Genomic DNA, 24,179 nt, shown 5'->3' with positions numbered 1-24,179 from the left:
AAAATATTTCGTCAATGGGAGTAACAGGAACGGTGCAACAATACCCTTTGAGTAGACCTGCAGAGATTACGATAGGGCCCTTGCAAACCAAACATTCTTTTCTGCTGGCTGCATCGGCTCCGACTAATCTACTTGGCAGAGACTTATTGTGTAAAATGCAGTGTGTCCTATATTGTACTCCTGAGGGTGTCTTCTTGGATATACCCGAGAACCACGCTCAAGAAGTGCAAGATATATTAGACACCCCTCAAAGGCTAATGTCGCATTCTACTATTATAGACAAGTGTCCATCAAAGGTAGAGGAAATGATCTCACAAATACCAGGTTCCCTTTGGACCAAAGATAGACAAGACACTAGATTGATGGTGAATGTAGCTCCAGTAGTAGTACAAGTAAAAGATGGTAGGATAGCTCCAAAACTCCCTCAGTATCCTCTGAAGCCAGAGGTAGAATTAGGAGTGTACCCCGTCATAGAGCGGCAGTTACAGCAGGGCATCCTAGTCAGGACGTCCAGCACCGCCAATAGTCCCATCTTCCCTGTGAAAAAGAGTGGGGGGAGGGGATACAGGCAAGTGCAGGATCTAAGGGGGATAAACAAGATAGTTGAGAGCCAATTCCCCGTAGTGCCCAATCCAGCTGTCATCCTCATGAAAATTACCTCTACTGCAAAATTCTTCACTGTCATTGACCTCTGTTCTGCTTTCTTTTCTGTCCCTCTTCACCCTGACAGCCAGTACCTTTTTGCCTTTACATACAGGGGAGTACAGTACACCTGGACTTGTCTCCCCCAAGGTTTCATTGACAGCCCAAGTATTTTCTCCCAGGCTTTGCATGACTGTTTACAATCCTTTCAACCTGAGAGTGGATCAGTACTAATACAGTATGTTGATGACTTATTGTTGTGTTCTAACTCACTCGAATCGTCCTTGAAAGACACGAAACAGCTTCTGTTTCATCTTTCCCAAATGGGACACAAGGTTTCAAAGGATAAAGTTGCAGTTGTGCCGGCCCAGGGTCAAATATTTGGGACATTGCTTGACTCAAGGACTTAGACACCTCACTGCTGATAGAATACAGGCGAATCGCGACATGACTCTGCCACAAACTCAGCAACAGATCCGCACTTTCCTTGGAATGTGTGGGTACTGTCGAAACTGGATTCCAGGGTTCTCTATACTTGCTTTGCCTTTGCAAGAAATGGTCTCTTCGAACAAACCAGAACGGATCTCACACACAAATGAGTCCAAACTGGCGTTTGAGAGACTCAAACAGTGCCTTTCACAGGCACCTGCATTAGGTATGCCAGATTATGAGAAGCCCTTTGAATTGTACGGTACTGAAAGTGCTGGGTGCGCGGCAGGGGTTTTAACTCAGAGACATGGTGATGCCAGCAGACCGGTAGCTTACTACAACTGTGCGTTGGACACTGTAGCGCGGTCTCTCCTCACTTGCTTGCAAAGTGTTGCAGCGATAGCTTTGCTGATAAGTAAAAGCGAGGACGTAGTGTTAGGACATGACCTGACCATTCATACACCTCATGCAGTATCAGCCTTACTAAACTCAGCCCAAACCAGACATGTCTCATCTGCTCGGTTTACAAAGTGGGAATTATCACTGATGGCCCCGGTAAACATCACCATTAAGAGATGCAGCTCACTAAATCCTGCAACTTACTTGCCAAGTGTGCCTGGACAGGCACAAAGGGTGGAGGATGAGGATGAGAATGATGGTGAAGGAGGATTTAGTGCAGACACTGATACGCATGATTGTATGGAATACCTGAATCAGACTTTCACAGCGAGACCTGACATCAGTGACAACCCACTGGAAGGAGTAGACTTTACCTTCTACACTGACGGTAGTTGCCACAGACAGACAGAATCTGGAAACTTGTGCACTGGATATGCAGTTGTAGATGACGAAGGTATCATAGAAGCTGAACCCCTGGGCCACCGCACTCAGCACAAGTTGCTGAGTTGGTCGCCCTAACCAGAGCGTGTGAATTGGCCAAGGGTTAGTCAGCTAATATATACACAGATTCTAGGTATGCCTTTGGAGTAGTGCATGATTTTGGGGCCCTATGGCGCCTCAGAAATGTCATGACGGCAGCTGGCACACCTGTAGCGCATGCGTCCTACATCAAAAGGCTTTTGTCAGCAATACAGGAACCAGACAGAGTGGCTGTTATCAAGTGCAAAGCACACACTTACAACCAAGACCCAATTTCACTTGGTAACAGCCGGGCAGATGAAGCTGTTAAATCAGCAGCAAGCACCCCCATACAAACAAACATCACATCACTGATTACATTTAACACGATCAACACACAACAATTAATCGAAATGCAAAATTTGTGTTCCCTACAGGAAAAGGCAGTCTGGAGGGCAAAGGGGTATGGCCATGAGTCCTCAGGACTGTGGACAGGTGGACACGGTAAGCCGGTGGCCCCCAGAGCATATCTTCCAAGCCTAGCTGAGGCAGCACACGGTCTGACTCATCTGGGCAAAGAGGGTATGTGCAAGTTGGTAAGAGCCTACTGGTGTGCGCCAGGATTCTCTTCTCATGCAGGTAAAAGAGCAATGACATGTTTTACTTGCTTGAGGAAGAATATTGGAAAGACAATACCAACAGAGCCATCCCATATCCCTCCTACAGACGGACCTTTTCAGGTAATACAAATCGATTTCATACAGTTACCACCCTGTAGGAATTTGAAATATGTGTTAGTTTGTATTGATGTATTTTCCAACTGGGTAGAAGCGTTCCCTGCTGCCACAAATACTGCTACGTTCACTGCAAAGAAAATTGTGCAGGAATTTGTGTGTAGATATGGTATACCTAGAATGATTGAAAGTGACAGGGGTACCCATTTTACAGGTGAAGTCTTTCAGGTCATGTGCAAACTGATGGGAATTAATAGCAAGCTGCATACTCCGTACCGGCCACAGGCGAGTGCAAAGGTAGAGAGAGTGAACAGCACTATTAAGAACAAGCTGAGCAAAGTAATGGCTGAAACTGGATTGTTGTGGCCAGAAGCTTTGCCAATAGTGTTGTACAGCATCAGAACCACTCCCAGGTCTCCACTTAACTTATCACCCTTTCAAAATTCTTTTTGGTCGACAACCTCATGTAATGATAGACCCCCAGGATGATCTGAAATGTAATAATGAAGTGACTGTGAAATATTTGGTTGGGATGAGCCAGCAGCCGAGAAATCAACAAAGAAATTTAAAGCTGGTGGTTCCTGACCTACCGAACAGTAATTGTCATGACATTGAGCCTGGGGATTATGTGATGATTCGAAATTTCTTACGCTCAGCTTGCCTCATAGACCGGTGGGAAGGACCGTACCAAGTCTTGTTAACCAGCACGACAGCATTGAAGGTCACCGAAAGAGAGACTTAGGTCCACTCGTCCCACTGCAAGAAGGTCGCTGACCCGGAGAGAACTCGTGACAAAGAGCAGAGTGTAGAGAATCTCATATCACTGGAGTGTTTGTTCCAGGAAAGTTGAGAGGCAGGACTGTTGAAGGGCATCTGAGCACAGAGAGTAACAAGATCTAGAACGGTTGTCGCACCATTTTCTTTTTTCACCTCCCCCTGTATTTTCCTTTCTTTTCTCCTTCTTATTTTCCTCCTTTCCCCTAACGAAATGGATCGATCACAAGAGACTGCGTTTCGGGTTCTGTTAGTAATTCTGTTTTTGATCAGGACAGTATGTTTTGGCGAGGGTCCAAGAGAGGTCGAGCAGGGATCTGGAATGGGTTCTGATGGCGAGTATGAATTTGCGGGATCTCAGGAGCAGCAAATCACTCGAGTAAAGGCTGGTATCAGTAAGCGCTCTGGTAGTCAGGGAGCTCGGAGGCACTGTGAAGGGTTATTGTCTGATGAATATTGTATTTGTAGGAATTGTGAGAATATAGTCGAGGATGGGTGCATCCAGAGATGTCAGTCCAACCTTAATATCGACATGGACCATCATCCGTTGAGTGATTACCACTCACTAGTGGGTAAGGTCTTAAACCAGACAGAATGCTGGGTGTGCTCACAAGTACCTCAAGGTCAGAGTAAGTCAGGATTAGTACCATACCCTTTAGCAATACATGAGGTACTCGAATTGCGGGGTGGGAGACCGGTGGACAAGAAATTCAATATCTCTAGGCCCCCTAGTTTGAAGCTCCACCAGTATCATGTAGACAGGTCCTTATTGTGTTTTAATATTTCCAATTACCGAAAACCGGGAAATTGGGAAGTGACGTGGAATAACCAGACAATGACTTTTTCACACAGAGCTGATAGGATACCCATAGACTCTGAACTTGTACGCCAAATAGCCAACAGTGGGAGGTATTTTCAGTATAGGTATACCCGTGGAAGCAAGACCATGTGGGTTGGAAAAGTATCGTCAGGGTATTGCGCTCATATCATCCAGCCCGATACTTGTACTGAGCAGATGGGAGAACTAGGGATTAGTTTCTTTACTTGGAAAATTTGTAATATGGTGATGTTATATTTTGTCCCCTATGTTCTCCCAGATGATGCCTATTTCATATGTGGGAGGAAGGCGTACAAGTGGCTTGCCCCGAGCTCAGAGGGATTGTGTTATATTGGGAGAGTACTACCGGAGGTCATGACCATAACCCATGATAAAATGAAAGACGTTCACCGCAGTGCTCAGTCTCCTTATACTCATATTCACTATGAACACATAATCAAGAGACACCTCATAGATAGGGCAGAGCACGCAGCCTCTGATTTGATCAACGAATCCACCGGGATTCAGTTCCTACTCGTATTAGACATTACCCGTACTGCCAGAGGAACTATAAATTATAGGTATATCCATGCGCTAGCGAACTTGATAGATAATATCACTGAGATGTATGACGACACCTTCAGGTATACGGGAAGGGAGTTACAAGCCTACAAGAAGGAACTGATTCAGCACAGGATGGTCCTTAATTATGTCACAGCCGTGACAGGTGGGTACTGTGTTACTCTGGCAACTCAATATGGTGTGAAGTGCTGTACATATATAACGAACAGCAATGACGACCCAACGGAGATCATCGATGAGAAGATGGACGAGATCTTGCAGTTGAAGTGGGAGTTCAGGAGGAAGCACAACCTTACTTTAGCGACTGTGAGTAATGAACTGACCGGCTGGGTCTCATGGTTGAACCCACGCAAATGGTTCTCAGGTTTAGGAGAGTGGGCTCAAAATGTCATTATGAGTGTGGGGAAGTTTCTCCTTTGTATCCTGGGAGTCGTCATAATTATTGGTTCGATATTTAGGTGTGTTCAAATTCTAATGCGGCGCAAGCACGGCACAAATTTGATGAGTCTAAGGAGCGAGGGCGCTGTTATAGCAGCAGATTTAATTTACGACCCATCCATAGAGACAGTGTTATGATAAGGATTGCAAATGAATTTCATGGCCTGTTTCTTTCACCCGTTTTTCTTTGTCTCCCCCTCTGCCCAGATACATCGAACCGGAAAAGACGTCAGCCCTACCCAAAATGTTTATGTGAATGTATTTTTATATGTGTCTTATCTTCACCTCTGCAACCTCCAGCTAATGGCACACATAGTCGACAGGTGATATCCACATATACTAGCACTCACATATGTTCCCCCTCCATGTATCATCAACTAAATGTGCACCCCATTTGTTGGAACAAGAAGCCGAAAAGAGCTCGGTAGTGTTTGTTGGCCCATTTACAGACCCTTAATACGGGATGAGAAGGATTTACTGTATACTTCGCAATACCTTGAAGCTTATTTAGAACATCTACGGCACAATGAGACATGCCCCTCAGACATGGATTCATACATACATGCTTTTACTATCCCACTAGGTCATACATTTCCCACCTACAACTCTCCCCCCGACCATCCAAGCTTCTGTAGATATTGTATAGATATTTTTCTGTTTAATGATTAGGTAGTGGCAGTTATTGGTGACTGCCAAAGGGTGGACTGTCAAAGTCGAAAAATATTGCAGTACACACATCACGTACAAACTACACTCAGTTGGCATCCGTACGTGTACTTGTTCTGCCGTGCGTGCGCATATTCACAATTTGCGTATGGTCGCTCCCGCGGTCCTGCGCATTAGCGCGTGGTATGAGTATTTACTGTAGAGTTTGTGAACGCATGGAAAAGCCATCAAAACACATTACATATTTAATCCAAATAGTGCACAATGTACACATAGTCTCCCTGCACCACACCAGCAAGTTACAACAGTTTAAATGGTATCAGAACAAAGGGATTCACCTTTACAGGATAGGAGGGGACAGAACAAGGTTATAAGGTGGTGTTTGGTATCCAGCTGTAGGGTATTTTAAGGGCAATATTCCGGTGTTGGTTTGCAGAAGATCGCACGTTCCTGCGAATAGTTATGTGCAGGAGCAGAATATAAATATAAACTGTATTTACTGTACATTTGGTATGCGGCGGGAACCCAGAGACCACCACCCACAAGTGCATCTGGAACAGACATCGCCCACCTATTCAAACCAACCTATGACCTCTCCTGTACTGTAAATGACCATCCCTGTGTTCAATGGACAAAGAGATTACAGTATCCATTGTGTTAAGTTTTGGAAGATTGTATAAAAGAGCCAGCTGCATGCCTGGTCACACACAGACTCTAAAGGTTATCTACCCAGATGACTGAGGACCAGACTGGGAAGCGCAGGCGACAAACCCAAACACGTATGTACAATTGACTGTAGCCATTATTCTATTGTATTGTATTGCTTTGTTATTGTAACCCCCTTTTAGTAATAATATGTTGTGGTGTCGGAACCTGGCATTTTTAATACAAACTGGTGTCGTGTTTTCCTTTCCCTGCTAATGTTATAATAAGATTTTACTCACTGGTAAATCTATTTCTCGTAGTCCGTAGTGGATGCTGGGGACTCCGTAAGGACCATGGGGAATAGACGGGCTCCGCAGGAGACTGGGCACTCTAAGAAAGATTTAGTACTACTGGTGTGCACTGGCTCCTCCCTCTATGCCCCTCCTCCAGACCTCAGTTAAGGAAACTGTGCCCGGAAGAGCTGACATTACAAGGAAAGGATTTTGAAATCCAGGGTAAGACTCATACCAGCCACACCAATCACACCGTATAACTTGTGATAAACTTACCCAGTTAACAGTATGAACAAACAATAGAGCATCAACCAATGGATGCCAACATAACCCTTTATTAAGCAATAACTATATACACGTATTGCAGAAAGTCCGCACTTGGGACGGGCGCCCAGCATCCACTACGGACTACGAGAAATAGATTTACCGGTGAGTAAAATCTTATTTTCTCTAACGTCCTAGTGGATGCTGGGGACTCCGTAAGGACCATGGGGATTATACCAAAGCTCCCAAACGGGCTGGAGAGTGCGGATGACCCTGCAGCACCGAATGGGCAAACACAAGGTCCTCCTCAGCCAGGGTATCAAACTTGTAGAATTTTGCAAATGTGTTTGAACCCGACCAAGTAGCAGCTTGGCAAAGCTGTAATGCCGAGACCCCTCGGGCAGCCACCCAAGAAGAGCCCACCTTCCTTGTGGAATGGGCTTTCACTGATTTTGGATGCGGCAATCCAGCCGCAGAATGAGCCTGCTGAATCGTGTTACAGATCCAGCGAGCAATAGTTTGCTTTGAAGCAGGAGCACCCAGCTTGTTGGATGCATACAGGATAAGCAGCGAGTCAGTCTTCCTGACTCCAGCCGTTCTGGTTACATAAATCTTCAAAGCCCGGACTACGTCCAGCAACTTGGAATCCTCCAAGTCACAAGTAGCCGCAGGCACCACAATAGGTTGGTTCAAATGAAAAGATGACACCACCTTTGGCAGAAATTGCGGACGAGTCCGCAATTCTGCCCTGTCCATATGGAAAACCAGATAGGGGCTTTTACATGACAAAGCCGCCAATTCTGACACACGCCTAGCCGAAGCTAAGGCCAACAGCATGACCACTTTCCACGTGAGATACTTTAGCTCCACAGTCTTAAGTGGCTCAAACCAGTGGGATTTCAGGAAACCGAACACCACGTTAAGATCCCAAGGTGCCACTGGTGGCACAAAAGGGGGCTGAATATGCAGCACTCCCTTAACAAACGTCTGAACCTCAGGCAGTGAAGCCAGTTCTTTTTTAAAGAAAATGGATAGGGCCGAAATCTGGACCTTTATGGACCCTAATTTTAGGCCCATAGTCACTCCTGACTGTAGAAAGTGCAGGAATCGACCCAGCTGGAATTCTTCTGTAGGGGCCTTCCTGGCCTCACACCAAGCAACATATTTTCGCCATATACGGTGATAATGCTTTGCGGTCACGTCCTTCTAGCCTTTATTAGCGTAGGAATAACTTCATCCGGAATGCCTTTTTCCGCTAGGATCCGGCGATCAACCGCCATGCCGTCAAACGCAGCTGCGGTAAGTCTTGGAACAGACAGGGCCCTTGTTGCAACAGGTCCTGTCTGAGAGGCAGAGGCCATGGGTCCTCTGTGAGCATTTCTTGCAGTTCCGGGTACCAAGTTCTTCTTGGCCAATCCGGAACAATGAGTATTGTTCTCACTCCTCTTTTTCTTACAATTCTCAGCACCTTTGGTATGAGAGGAAAAGGAGGAAACACATAGACCGACTGGAACACCCACGGTGTTACTAGTGCGTCCACAGCTATCGCCTGAGGGTCCCTTGACCTGGCGCAATACCTTTTTAGCTTTTTGTTGAGGCGGGACGCCATCATGTCCACCTGTGGCAGTTCCCGTCGATTTGCAATCTGCGTGAAGACTTCTTGGTGAAGTCCCCCCTCTCCCGGGTGGAGGTCGTGCCTGCTGAGGAAGTCTGCTTCCCAGTTGTCCACTCCCGGAATGAACACTGCTGACAGTGTGTTTACGTGATTCTCCGCCCAGCGAAGAATTCTAGTGGCTTCTACCATCGCCACCCTGCTCCTTGTGCCGCCTTGGCGGTTTACATGAGCCACTGCGGTGATATTGTCTGACTGGACCAGAACCGGTTGGTCGCGAAGCAGGGTCTCCGCTTGACTTAGGGCGTTGTATATGGCCCTTAGTTCCAGGATATTGATGTGAAGGCAAGTCTCCTGCCTTGACCAAAGCCCTTGGAAATTTCTTCCCTGTGTGACTGCCCCCCACCCTCGGAGGCTTGCATCCGTGGTCACCAGGACCCAGTCCTGAATGCCGAATCTGCGACCTTCGAGAAGGTGAGCACTCTGCAGTCACCACAGGAGAGACACCCTTGCTCTGGGGGATAGGGTGATTAACCGATGCATCCGAAGATGTGATCCGGACCACTTGTCCAGTAAGTCCCATTGGAAGGTCCTCGTATGGAACCTGCCGAAGGGAATGGCCTCGTATGATGCCACCCTCCTTCCCAGGACTCGAGTGCAGTGATGCACTGACACCTGTTTTAGTTTTAATAGATTCCTGACCAGTGTCACGAGCTCCTGAGCTCTCTCTATCGGGAGATAAACCTTTTTCTGGTCTGTGTCTAGGATCATGCCTAGGAGAGGCAGATGAGCTGTAAGAACCAACTGCGACTTTGGAATATATAGAATCCAGCCGTGTTGCCGTTTCACTTCCAGAGAAAGTGATACGCTGTTCAGCAACTGCTCTCTTGATCTCGCTTTTATGAGGAGATCGTCTAAGTACGTGATAATAGTGACACCTTGCTTCCGCAGGAGCACCATCATTTCCGCCATTACCTTGGTGAATATTCTCAAGGCCGTGGAGAGACCAAACGGCAACGTCTGAAATTGGTAATGACCATCCCGTACCGCAATTCTGAGGTACGCCTGATGAGGTGGATAAATGGGGACATGAAGGTATGCATCCTTTATGTCCCGAGTCACCATAAAATCTCCCCCTTTCAGGCTTGCAATAACCGCTCTTAGCGATTCCATCTTGAACTTGAACCCTTTCAGGTATATGTTCAGGGATTTTAAATTCAATATGGGTCCGACCGAACCGTCTGGTTTCGGGACTACAACATGGTCGAATAATAACCCCCTCCTTGTTGAAGGAGGGGAACCTTGACCACCACCTGTTGAAGATACAATTTATGAATTGCAGTTAACACTGTTTCCCTCTCGTGGGGGGAAGCCGGCAGGGCCGTCGGTGAGGGGGCATCTTCTCAAAGTCCAGCTTGTATCCCTGAGACACAATATCTATTGCCCAGGGATCTACCAGGGAGTGAACCCACTTGTGGCTGAACTTACGAAGGCGTGCCCCCACTGGGCCTAGCTCCGCCTGTGGAGCCTTAGCGACATGCGGTGGATTTTTGTAGAGGCCGGGGAGGACTTCTGTTCCTGGGAACTAGCTGTGTTGTGCAGCTTCTTTCCTCTGCCCCCGCCTCTGGCAAGAAAGGACGCACCTCGGACTTTCTTGTTTCTTTATTCGAAAGGCTGCATTTGATAATGTCGTGCTTTCCTAGGCTGTGCAGGAATATAAGGCAAAATATCAGAATTACCAGCTATAGCTGTGGAGACCAGGTCCGAGAACCCTTCTCCACACAATCCTCAGCCTTCCACATGCCTCTTAAGTCGGCATCATCTGTCCATTGCATAGTCTACAGGACACGTCAAGCAGAAATCGACATAGCTTTGACTCTAGGACCCAGTATACTCATGTCTCTTTAGGCATGTTTTATATATATATATATACCTATCACTTAAGAAAGCATCTTTAATATATATACATATCTCTATATATACACACATATATATATATAAGGTCAAATCCCCAAAGAGAGGGGGGAAAAAAGAAATCAGTTATTTGTGCGGTGCACACAACCCAATATCCACTATGTTAAAATTAATTTCTTTATTGATAATTCATTAAAATCCCTATATTGTTCGTACACATAGGCAAAAAATGCCACATTCAACGTTTATTAATTTTATATATAATCAAGTTAATTTTACAGACTTGTATTGTCTTTATTTTAAATCAAGCGAAGTAATAAAAGATAGTGAAGAAAGTGAAAAGGATGAAAGTAAGTGAATAAAGATTAAAAATAGAGCTGGTGTGTCGAGTGCATTTTATATTTGTATTTTTAGGTAATCCTAATATGTGTAGACCGTACTTGCTCCTACTATGTTATACTGAGATTAGTCGTTCTCACTGATATCAGCACAATTGCTTTGATAGTACTAGCAACATAGACTGTAAGTCTGCTGTAGGATACTGTTAATATGATATCATGTGTTGTTAAACCACCTTGTTATACTTCCCATATGATCTGCAGCTCAAGCAGATCTAGATGTGGTCAGTTAATTCAATAATTGGGGCTGACAGAAGCACCTATATAGTCATATAAGGTCCAACTTAATATGATATGCACAGTATATACGTGTCAATGTGCAATCTGCAATTATAAATGACACCAATGTAATTATGCTCTTGCTTTCTGCTACTGATATTGCGCAGTTCACAGTATCATTGTCAGGATTTCCTCACAGATATTAAATATATGATAACCTCATATGTTATGCAGCTGAATCAGCGTGTTTAATCTGCCCTTATTCACTTTAATGATTCCTATATAATGTAACACGTTAGTGGAGTGTCAGCAGAGGAATTCCTTAATTCATATAGTAGCTGCCACGAAATTAGCAGTGCCGTCACAGGCTATTTATTTCTAACAGTCACATATATTTTGTATTCAATAATTGGGGCTGACAGGAGCACATATATGGTCATACAAGGTCCAACTTAATATGATGTGCACAGTGTATACGTGTCAATGTGCAATATGTAGTTATAATACCACTGTAATCAAACTATTGCTTCCTACTGCTAATATTGCGCAGTTCACAGTATCATTATTAGAGTATCCTCACAGACATTGGATATATAGTAACCTCATATGTTGGACAGCTAAATCAGCGTATTTGATCTGCTCTTATACACTCTAATGGTTCCTATATGGTGCAACACGTTAGTGAAGTGTCAGCGAAGGAAGTACTTAATTCATATAACTGCTGCCGTGAGATTGGCAGTGCCGTCACACGCTTCTTATTTCTATAAATCACATATATTTTGTGGTTAGACGGGCAGTAGCACCGCTCGTATTCAAAATTATCTACAGGCTAATGATAGCAACTCCCCTATATATATATATGCATACTAGGGTCTCAATCTCTGCTGATAAGGTACCTGTCCACGCTGCCACAGCGCTATAAACCCATGCTGACACAATCGTCGGTCTGAGTAGTATACTAGAATGTGCACGCTATCTGCAGGATCCCTGAGAATAGCTAGTGCTACCTTCTGTGCAAATGGGACACCCTAGGGGAAGATTCCCATCACATCCTGGCCCTAGTGGGGAAAGGATACTGCTTGAGAATTTTTTGTGGGAAGCTGCAGTCTCTTGTTGGAGATTCCCGCTCTTTTTCCTCATGAGAGGAGGGAAATTTACCTCCGCTTTCTTCCCCTTAACATGTGTACCCTTGTGTCAGGGACAAATGAGTCATCAGTGATATGCAAATCATCTTTTATTACAATAATCATATATTGAATACCTTTCAGCCATCTTGGCTGTAACTTTGCATTATCGTAGTCGACACTGGAGTCAAACTCCGTGTCGATATCAGTGTTTATTATTTTGGATAGTGAGCATTGTGAGACTCTGAAGGTCTCTGTGACATAGGGACAGACAAGGGTAGATTTCCTGTCTGTTCTCTAATCTTTTGTGCAATAAATTCACCTCAGCTCTTACACATATCCAAACAGGTGTCGGCGTTGTCGACGGAGACACCCTCTCACACACATATTTGCTCTATCTCCTCCTTAGGGGAGCCTTTTACCTCAGACATGTCGACACACACGTACCGACACACCACACACACAGGGGATACTCTATTTGAAGACCGTTCCCCCACAAGGCCCTTTGGAGAGACAGAGAGAGAGTATGCCAGCACACACCCCAGCGCTATATGACCCAGGAATCACACAGTAACTTAGTGTTAACCCAGTAGCTGCTGTATATATTGTTTTTACGCCAAATTTATGTGCCCCCCCTCTCTTTTTCACCCTCTCTATCGTGCAGGGGAGAGCCTGGGGAGCTTCCTCTCAGCGGATCTGTGGAGAGAAAATGGAGCTGGTGAGTGCTGAGGAAGAAGGCCCCGCCCCCTCAGCGGCGGGCTTCTCCCGCGATTTTGTGTAAAATTAATGGCGGGGGCTCATGCATATAACAGCGTCCAACTGTATATATGCTGCTTTTGCCAGGAGGTACTTAATTGCTGCCCAGGGCGCCCCCCCCTGCGCCCTGCACCCTACAGTGACCGGAGTGTGTGGGTGTAATGCGGGAGCAATGGCGCACAGCTGCAGTGCTGTGCGCTACCTTATGTGAAGACAGGAGTCTTCTGCCGCCGATTTCGATGTCTTCTTGCTTCTGCCGGCTTCTGTCTTCTGGCTCTGCGAGGGGGACGGCGGCGCGGCTCTGGGAACGGACGACCAAGGTTAAGATCCTGTGTTCGAACCCTCTGGAGCTAATGGTGTCCAGTAGCCTAAGAAGCGCAACCTAGCCGCAGTTAGTAGGTTTGCTTCTCGCCCCTCAGTCCCTCGTAGCAGAGAGTCTGTTGCCAGCAGAAGCTCTCTGAAAATAAAAAACCTAACTAAAATACTTTCTTATTAGCAAGCTCAGGAGAGCCCACTAAAAGCACCCAGCTCTGGCCGGGCACAGATTCTAACTGAGGTCTGGAGGAGGGGCATAGAGGGAGGAGCCAGTGCACACCAGTAGTACTAAATCTTTCTTAGAGTGCCCAGTCTCCTGCGGAGCCCGTCTATTCCCCATGGTCCTTACGGAGTCCCCAGCATCCACTAGGACGTTAGAGAAAAGTGTATTACTATCACATGTGTAGCTGTTAAGGGCTCACGTAGTATCTTTGGGTGTGTATGCACTGAGTGTAATTTGTACAGCCAGCGCGGCGTTTGTACGCAAAGTACGTACACGGTACGGGGCTCTGTACGCTAATAGTGTAATAAGTACGTAGGTTGAGGATTAAGTATAGCGGCCGCAGCGGCTCCATTTAAAGTATATGAAATGTCTTTTTAAAGTGTTGCTTTTAGTCCTGTACGTAAACCGACGTTTACACATTATCTTTCCTCTCCAGACATCTCCCCTGCTCTCCTCACTTGTATCTCCAATTGTCTCTCTGCTACCTCTTCCTGGATGTCCCAGCGCTTTCTTAAACTTAACATGTCTAAGACCGAGCTGATCATCTTCCCTCCCTCCCGCATAACCTCACCTCCTACTATCTCATTATCTATTGATGGCACTACTATCTCCTCTAGCCCCCAAGTGCGCTGTCTTGGAGTAATCCTTGACTCCTCCCTCCTTCAAACCACACATTCAGCACCTCTCACAAACCTGCCGTTTTCATCTAAAAAATATTTCCAGGATCAGACCCTTTCTGACCCAGGATGCTACTAAGACTCTTATCCACTCACTGGTCATCTCCAGACTGGACTACTGTAATCTCCTCCTGACTGGCATTCCTGACAAATACCTCTCTCCACTCCAATCTAACCTCAATGCTGCTGCCCGGCTCATCTTCCTCACCAAACGCACTACGTCCACCTCTCCTCTCTTACTAAACCTTCACTGGCTCCCCTTCCCTTTCAGAATCCATTTCAAGCTTCTCACACTCGCTTATAAAACCCTCACCCACTCCTCTCCCATCTACATCTCTGACCTTATCTCCCTTTACACTCCCACCCGTCCTCTTCGCTCTGCTAATGCACGCCGACTCTCCTGCCTACGGATTACTTCCTCCCACTCCCACCTCCAAGATTTTTAACGTGCTGCACCACTTCTCTGGAATTCCCTACCTCTCCCCCTCAGACTCTCCACCTCTCTACAAAACTTCAAACGGGCTCAAGACCCACTTCTTCACCAAACCCACTTCTTCACCAAACCCAGCCAAATCTCATCCTAACCCTCTGTTCTATGCTCTCTATGTACCCCATCTGTGTCACCCCTGTCTGTCTACCCCTCCCCTTTAGAATGTAAGCTCTCACGAGCAGGGCCCTCTTCCCTCATGTGCTTATCCTCTCTTACTTTAATAATCTTCATCTGCACCAAATCCAGCAGTCTTCTGCCACCTAATACTTATTCCAGTGTCATCTGCTGATGTAACTATGTTTATTTACCCTGTACTTGTCCTATACTGTCATCAACTGTAAGTTGCTGTCTTCCTGTTTGATTATTTCTGTACTCTGTAATTGGGCGCTGCGGAACCCGTGTGGCGCCATATAAATAAAGGATAATAATAATAATTATACATGTTGCCTTATTCTGGACTATGGTGTATTTTCTACAGTGCATTGCTGTTATTAATCTGTTATTTATCTGGTACATTGTCATGCATGCAGCAGCTGAATTTACTGTATATATTTATGAAGGGGCCCAGACGTTGCACTCTCTAATGGTTAGTCAAACCAATGAGGTGGCTGGCCACACCCCTTCTGCAGACTGGCTACACCCCTAAAATAGGCCCCTACCACTGCATTTTCCCTGTGGGCCTTACACTGCCTACAGATGCCTCCTGCTGCATTTGCATTTTAGTTGTTCGATATTGCACAGCCATCTCCATGCAGCTGTGCAATACTGTACATATCAAAATCAGGCCCTCTCACATAGTTTGAGTAACAAACAGGCAAATTAAGTGGCGAAACAAGGCAGTCAGTCACTGGAAAAAAAATCACTAGTATGCAGCATTTGCTAGTTTAAAAACAAAAACACCAAAATCTAGCCAGGTTTCTACTTCACTTGTCAACACAACACTTTTTAACTACTAGGGTAGTATTCAATTGTTATATCACTCCCTATATTCCGTCTAAAGTGACAGGAGATCGTGGGGTGATATTCAATTGTTCTTTATTTATTGCACCGATAGAGGTTGGGTTTAGCTGTGTAAAGCGGCTACACAAGACCAAACTAATGTGCGCAATGCGAAAAGTCCCATATGCGTGCTGAAATGGGTCACTTATCAAGAATTTCAGCTCACAACCCCCAGGGGTGCGAGTTGAAAACACCGGCGTCGGAAGATGATTTCTCCTGAACAGAGCAACAAATGAATTGCTCCGTTGGGCGCCATCTAGTGGCTGCCGGCGAGAACAACAATTCAATCTTGCCCCTAAAGCCACTGTAAGTAATAGAATAAAAATACAATGAATAGGATTTGTATCTATGTAACAATCTTTTAGAATCTTTCTTCCCTGTGTCATCTCCTAATTAGCACACTGTGCCAACAATACATGCCGTCAATATAGTGGATTGCAAAGGAGGAGATTTTTATAGCAGCTTCCCTTACATGAAGTATTCATTCATTAAAAAGTGGTTATAAGTAGAGGCATTGCCCTAGTCAGAAAGCCTAATTAACAGTCTGTAACTCAGACAACTTCTTGTGGATCACCTTTCTCTATAAAGTTTAATTAAACAGAATGATATATCCACACAGAAAAAATAGTTGTCTGTTCATTGACACACACACACAATTATATGTGCATGCAGCCAAAGTACTGTGTGCGTACAATGCTACACAGCCACTACAATGTTTGGCAGGTGATCAAATAATGGCCTAGATTCTTACCTCTGTGCACTGGGGATCCAAAATGAACCACAGCAGCAGGGAAAAGCTGGGCCTGAGGATGAGATGGCACAAGAGCATATGAGACACACATGAATGCTTACAGAAGGAATACAAAAGTACAATCTACACAGGGCATGCATCATTGCATATAACCACAGTTTTAAAAATGTAATTTTGCCTCCAGTATATTTCACATTAGCGGTTTATATGCACTCAGCAAAACTACATGCATCCGTCCACCAGGACTTTCCATTTCACCATACATTTCAACATATACACAGAAATATTTACCATTCCCAACCTGTTTGTTACCTACAGTGCAAATTGTTTTGTAGCTCACACATATGCCCAGTGAACCATCTTCCTTCAGAAACACTAAGGGGTCTATTCATGAAGCAGTGAAAAGTATGGAGAAGTGAGCCAGTGGAGAAGTTGCCCATGGCAACCAAACAGCTGTTACATATAATTTTATAGACTACACTTTATAAATGTTACCTAAAAACTGATTGGTTGCCATGGGCAACTTCTCCACTCTTTTCACTGCTTCATGAATAGACCCCGAAGGTCAGTATCCTATTAGCAGCGGTACTTTACAGCTGCTAATATGATTTCCGGGGGCAATAATCCTATTAGCACCAATGTTGGCATCTTTTTCCCCCAAAGCATAATCCGCCAAAGCATAATCCGCGATAAGGAGTCTCGATAACACATGGGATCGGAGATTTATCCCCAATCCCATGTGTTTCCTGTGAGCGTAAATCCAATTTCAGCCAATCAACACCGCCTCTAATTGGATACCGTGATAATGACTATCGGTCATTAATAGCGATATCTGGCCATTTTTATCTGCCGAAATCGCATCTGGGCTAATAGGATACCGCCCTTAACGTTGCTGAAGAAGGTCCTGAACGATATATATTTTGCCAGCGAACTTTCTACACTTATCTAGCTAACTAAAAGGTACACAGCTTTATAATCTAAGATTTACCAAATTTTAACCAGGATATGCCAACCATTGTCTCACGGTCTTAAAAATGAGAAAAAAAAAAATATAGTCCACTACCACTCCTTATTGACCTACCCAATTGAGTTCCAGCAAAATCAAAGACAATACAGACCAAGTTTTCAAAGAACCAGGTGAGCATATATATAGGGATAAGAAGGGGAAAGGGAGGGAAGAGACATCGCTAATCTGCTGGTAAAGAGTAAATTATATATAGAAAAGAGACTGTATATTCCAGTAATACAAAAGAAGCCAGCACTCAGAAACATGACCTGCCAGCGGGCAGTCTCATAGTCTATACTGTGCCATTTATATCATGTTTTAATTGCAGGGCACACAATGTTATTCTGAGAACCTTACAGAGGTGAAATGAGAAGTGAGAGTAAGAGGTGATAAAATCTGAAAAGGAGACGCCTGACATTTTCACATCACAGCCACTTAAAGTGGAACTAAATAGAAATTAAAATCCATATAATTAAAGCCTTTGAAGTTATACTTATGTAATGTATACTGGTTTAAATGCTGCTCTCTAGCTCTACTGACTGCAAGCTACTGTGATAATATCCCTCACAAAACAGACTGTGCTGTCTATCCATGAGGCAAGATAATTGTGCGGCTGCACTTTGTTATTTCTCTTAATGTGTGTGGTGTAAGTGTAACCAAAGTAAAAATCATTGCTGTACTATAAATTCCTGATGAAAGGGGAAATGTATTCATCCGACTCAGTGGCTCTGGATGTGGGATAGACTTTTTACACAATTATGGCTATATCTACTGAGTAACCCAAATTTATTTTAAAGTAAGAAGGTACAAAAAGTTCACTTCTCCTTTAAAGTATCTCATCTATATGATTAAAACATAGTATACCATCTCCATGATATGTTCTAGAACTCAGAAACCTGTGTGGTTGAGCTGCATAGTGAAATGTGCACACAGAGGAGTATTAGCATAGAAGGGATGTAGGTTCTACCCACCAAAAGCATCAATGAAAAACTTGAATATTTGATGAATGGCTGCTGCTAAATCTTTACATACTGATTTTCAATTGTCTTTCACAGACAAATCTATGCTGTCTGTCCTGAACTATGCAGATGCAGGGAACATGAGCCTTTAACTCTGCTAAAAATTGGAAAAAAAAGCAATATTAATAATATAAAATGCTGTAATGTGACTAAAGACGCAGACAGGAGCGGTCACACACATGGTCACTATCTACCACTACCATTATAAAGTATTTATAAATGTGCAAGCTTATTATAATGAGGTTATGTCAGTGACAGCCAATGGGAAGATTATTTGTAGGAATAAAATAAAAAAGTGCAATATACATATAAAATGGAGCTTTTCAGTCTGATAAAATAACCATCAATGCCCTGGCTATCATAAGACAGACCCTTATCTTTTTTTTTTTTTTTTGTGTGGGAGTAATAAGGGGTATACTTTTCTTTTAATTCAAAACATGTGATGATTACGTGTGCCACAAGTAATGTGGCTTTATCTAGGAGCGTAGCCCGTGTTATCAGGTTGGCAGGGAGCTGTACATGGAAAAGGACAGCAATAGGACGCAGTATGGGGCTTTTTTAACATTTCCTTCTCAGTCTGTATTGTGTAAGGTTGCATGCCATCGGAAAACAAAGACAGCTTTCCGTAAACTTTAATTACAGAGTACCAGACATGGTCAAAACTCAGAGAGAGAACACTCGCCAACACTTTGATGTTTCATCTGTAGGGATTTCACTATTTAGAAAAAGGACAGCTTTGAAAGGGCCCCTCGCTCCCCCTGGAAACACACTAGCCCCCTTTAAACACAACATTTCTTTTATGCACTCTGGAGGCTGGAAAATGAGGTTTGTGTAGCGTGTTAGTGCTGGAATTTTTTAATAACCTCCTCTCTCTCTTTACTCTTCTCCCCCCAATTATCGTGGTGAATAATTAACATAGTGAAGGAGATAACTAAAGCCAGCATCTCCCAACTGAAAGATCTTTAGTTCAAAGCGCGTCCCTTTTTTGTCCGTTCCCCCTGGTGCCGCCACTAAAACTTCCTTGTCAGTCAATCTCTGGGCAAACACTTCAAAGCCTCATGAGGAATAAGGCCCTGAGGGTCAGGGAGAATTCATTGCAGGGAGGAACGGGCCGCACATACACCCGGCAAGAGAAACACAAAGACAACAGAGCACAGCGACACTGAGCCAGATATACACAGAGAATAAAGTCATACAGAATAAAAAGTAATAAAGATAAATAGTAAAGCAGAAGAAAAAAAAAAGAAAGTGATTCAGAGATGAAGAGGGGAGACTAGTAAATAACAGAGGTGGTAATCTGTAGATCTGTCAGCAAATATATGTTTGTTTCTTCAGACATAAACAACTCTGATGTATTAGAACAACAAGTGTCCACGAGGAGCGAAAGCTGGTGGCATGTGAAGCATTCTTTCCATCTCAGGATGGGAGCTGATTAAAGTTCCACAGGTCTGTTTAGTTTGATGTTTGAAGATCAATGAGACTATGAGCACTTCAAAGGGTAAGTGGGGATGACTGGCAAAATCTAGAACGCAAACATTTAGAGACACATACAAGGATCTAAAAGGACGAGCAAGCTTTGAAATGACGTTAAAGGGTTGAGCGATGTCTTCACAAAGCGCAGATCAAACGCTTCAGACAGGAAGGAACCACCAGTGAACAACGGAGAGGAACCAGAGCACCAAGTCACTGGCTCCCAGAACAACTACACTATAATTACTGGGTCTGCGGCTGGGGAACCCAAGTGCGACCTTGACAAAACCCAAAGTATTTTATTTATCATAAATACTGCTATTTGTCAACAACATACTTATTTATGTACATCACTTAGACACACACTGGGTGAAGAATGTGCAGGAAACAAATACGAGCTACCTTCTGTAGACAGAACAGGGGCCACATTGCAGTGACAGTCCATTATGAGCAGCAAAGAAAAGGACACGAATGAGCAGGGTTTTCTTGTGAGCACATGGACTGACATACAATCAGAAGAAGTAAAGTTGTGCATATAGTGAATCCCAGTAGCATCTGCTGTAACTTGAGAACTGGAAAGATGTGTCAACCTGTTAAGTGCTACCAACTAATAATATTAAATAGAATTTGAATATTACTTTACTTAAGCCTCAGTATCACACGTTACAATCCGATTGTACAATATATTTTGATCAATTACTGTAGAACAATAGACATATGCAATCAGATTGCACATGATAATACAATCATATTGTAGCATGTATCCTGTAATCACAATTGTACACTATTCTTCAACAAAATAATAGGACATCTATACAATAAAAATCTTTGCAATATGATCACATTAATTCCTCCACATTGTAAGGTGATTGATCACCAAGTGAATAATTTGACTAAAAATATATATAAAAAAAAAAAAAAGTAAAATGTGTGGATACCATTACACTTAATGACAATTAGTTCATTTATACATGATTGCTGTACACTTAAAATAAGATTTTACTTACCGATAAATCTATTTCTCGTAGTCCGTAGTGGATGCTGGGACTCCGTAAGGACCATGGGGAATAGCGGCTCCGCAGGAGACAGGGCACAAAATAAAAGCTTAAGGATCAGGTGGTGTGCACTGGCTCCTCCCCCTATGACCCTCCTCCAAGCCTCAGTTAGGATACTGTGCCCGGACGAGCGTACATAATAAGGAAGGATATTGAATCCCGGGTAAGACTCATACCAGCCACACCAATCACACCGTACAACTTGTGATCTGAACCCAGTTAACAGTATGATAAACGCAAGGGAGCCTCTGAAAAGATGGCTCACAACAATAATAACCCGAATTTTTTTGTAACAATAACTATATACAAGTATTGCAGACAATCCGCACTAGGGATGGGCGCCCAGCATCCACTACGGACTACGAGAAATAGATTTATCGGTAAGTAAAATCTTATTTTCTCTGACGTCCTAGTGGATGCTGGGACTCCGTAAGGACCATGGGGATTATACCAAAGCTCCCAAACGGGCGGGAGAGTGCGGATGACTCTGCAGCACCGAATGAGAGAACTCCAGGTCCTCCTCAGCCAGGGTATCAAATTTGTAGAATTTAGCAAACGTGTTTGCCCCTGACCAAGTAGCTGCTCGGCAAAGTTGTAAAGCCGAGACCCCTCGGGCAGCCGCCCAAGATGAGCCCACTTTCCTTGTGGAATGGGCTTTTATTGATTTTGGCTGTGGCAGGCCTGCCACAGAATGTGCAAGCTGAATTGTACTACAAATCCAACGAGCAATCGTCTGCTTAGAAGCAGGGGCACCCAGCTTGTTGGGTGCATACAGGATAAACAGCGAGTCAGATTTTCTGACTCCAGCCGTCCTGGAAACATATATTTTTAAGGCCCTGACAACGTCAAGCAACTTAGAGTCCTCTAAGTCCCTGGTAGCCGCAGGTACCACAATAGGTTGGTTCATGTGAAATGCAGAAACCACCTTAGGTAGAAATTGAGGACGAGTCCTCAATTCCGCCCTGTCAGAATGAAAAATTAAGTAAGGGCTTTTATATGATAAAGCCGCCAATTCTGACACACGCCTGGCTGAAGCCAAGGCTAACAGCATCGACACCTTCCATGTGAGATATTTCAAGTCCACAGTGGAAAGTGGTTCAAACCAATGTGACTTTAGAAAACTCAAGACCACGTTGAGATCCCAAGGTGCCACTGGAGGCACAAAAGGAGGCTGTATGTGCAGCACCCCTTTTACAAATGTCTGAACTTCAGGTACTGAAGCCAGTTCTTTCTGGAAGAAAATCGACAGGGCCGAAATTTGAACCTTAATGGACCCTAATTTTAGGCCCATAGACAGTCCTGTTTGCAGGAAATGAAGGAAACGACCCAGTTGAAATTCCTCTGTAGGGGCCCTCTTGGCCTCACACCACGCAACATATTTACGCCAAATGCGGTGATAATGTTTTGCGGTTACGTCCTTCCTGGCTTTGACCAGAGTAGGAATGACTTCTTCTGGAATGCCTTTTTCCCTCAGGATCCGGCGTTCAACCGCCATGCCGTCAAACGCAGCCGCGGTAAGTCTTGGAACAGACAAGGCCCCTGCAGTAGCAGGTCCTTTCTTAGAGGTAGAGGCCACGGTTCGTCCGTGAGCATCTCTTGAAGTTCCGGGTACCAAGTCCTTCTTGGCCAATCCGGGACCACGAGTATAGTTCTTACTCCTCTCCTTCTTATGATTCTCAGTACTTTTGGTATGAGAGGCAGAGGAGGGAAAACATACACTGACTGGTACACCCACGGCGTTACCAGAGCGTCCACTGCTATTGCCTGAGGGTCCCTTGACCTGGCGCAATATCTGTCCAGTTTTTTGTTTAGACGTGACGCCATCATGTCCACCTTTGGTTTTTCCCAACGGTTTACAATCAGGTGGAAGACTTCTGGGTGAAGTCCCCACTCTCCCGGGTGAAGGTCGTGTCTGCTGAGGAAGTCTGCTTCCCAGTTGTCCACTCCCGGAATGAAAACTGCTGACAGTGCTATCACATGATTTTCCGCCCAGCGAAGAATCCTTGCAGCTTCTGCCATTGCCCTCCTGCTTCTCGTGCCGCCCTGTCTGTTTACGTGGGCGACTGACGTGATGTTGTCCGATTGGATCAACACCGCCTGACCCTGAAGCAGAGGTTTTGCTTGACTTAGGGCATTGTAAATGGCCCTTAGTTCCAGAATGTTTATATGAAGAGATGTTTCCATGCTTGACCACAGGCCCTGGAAATTCCTTCCCTGTGTGACTGCTCCCCAGCCTCTCAGGCTGGCATCCGTGGTTACCAGGATCCAATCCTGAATGCCAAATCTGCGGCCCTCTAGTAGATGAGCACTCTGCAGCCACCACAGGAGAGACACCCTTGTCCTTGGCGACAGGGTTATCCGCTGATGCATCTGCAGATGCGATCCGGACCATTTGTCCAGTAGATCCCACTGAAATGTTCTTGCATGGAATCTTCCGAATGGAATCGCTTCGTAAGAAGCCACCATTTTTCCCAGGACCCTCGTGCACTGATGCACTGAGACCTGGCCTGGTTTTAGGAGGTTCCTGACTAGCTCGGATAACTCCCTGGCCTTCTCCTCCGGGAGAAACACCTTCTTCTGGACTGTGTCCAGAATCATTCCTAGGAACAGTAGACGTGTCGTTGGAATCAGCTGCGATTTTGGAATATTTAGAATCCACCCGTGCTGACGTAACACTACCTGAGATAGTGCTACTCCGACTTCTAACTGTTCCCTGGATCTTGCCCTTATCAGGAGATCGTCCAAGTAAGGGATAATTAAAATGCCTTTTCTTCTTAGAAGAATCATCATTTCGGCCATTACCTTGGTAAAGACCCGAGGTGCCGTGGACAATCCAAACGGCAGCGTCTGAAACGGATAATGACAGTTTTGTACTACAAACCTGAGGTACCCTTGGTGAGAAGGGTATATTGGGACGTGGAGATAAGCATCTTTGATGTCCAGAGACACCATATAGTCCCCTTCTTCCAGGTTCGCTATCACTGCTCTGAGTGACTCCATCTTGAATTT

General features: G+C 44.7%; 1 protein-coding gene across 2 annotated transcripts in view; it reads right to left on the bottom strand.

Moving 5' to 3' along the window:
* ASPSCR1 (ASPSCR1 tether for SLC2A4, UBX domain containing) overlaps nt 1-24,179 on the bottom strand; it is a 212,980-nt gene that overhangs the window by 24,715 nt on the left and 164,086 nt on the right. Inside the window, exons 13-14 of one of the 2 annotated variants that reach the window (XR_010243940.1) lie at nt 18,598-18,742; nt 16,621-16,672 (exon numbers count right to left, since the gene is read on the bottom strand). Coding sequence is in view for 1 of the 2 variants with exons in the window: in XM_063961227.1 (XP_063817297.1) it covers nt 16,621-16,672 (52 nt within the window). In the remaining variant the exon portion in view is untranslated. Of the gene's footprint in view, nt 1-16,620; nt 16,673-18,597; nt 18,743-24,179 lie in introns of those variants that run through there. The other variant, XM_063961227.1, reaches the window with a different exon arrangement.

The sequence above is a fragment of the Pseudophryne corroboree genome, chromosome 3 (assembly GCF_028390025.1).
Source record: "Pseudophryne corroboree isolate aPseCor3 chromosome 3, aPseCor3.hap2, whole genome shotgun sequence".
Lineage (NCBI taxonomy): Eukaryota > Metazoa > Chordata > Amphibia > Anura > Myobatrachidae > Pseudophryne > Pseudophryne corroboree.
The sequence above is the reverse complement of the archived record's forward strand: the minus strand, read 5'-3'. Positions and strand labels throughout refer to the sequence as shown.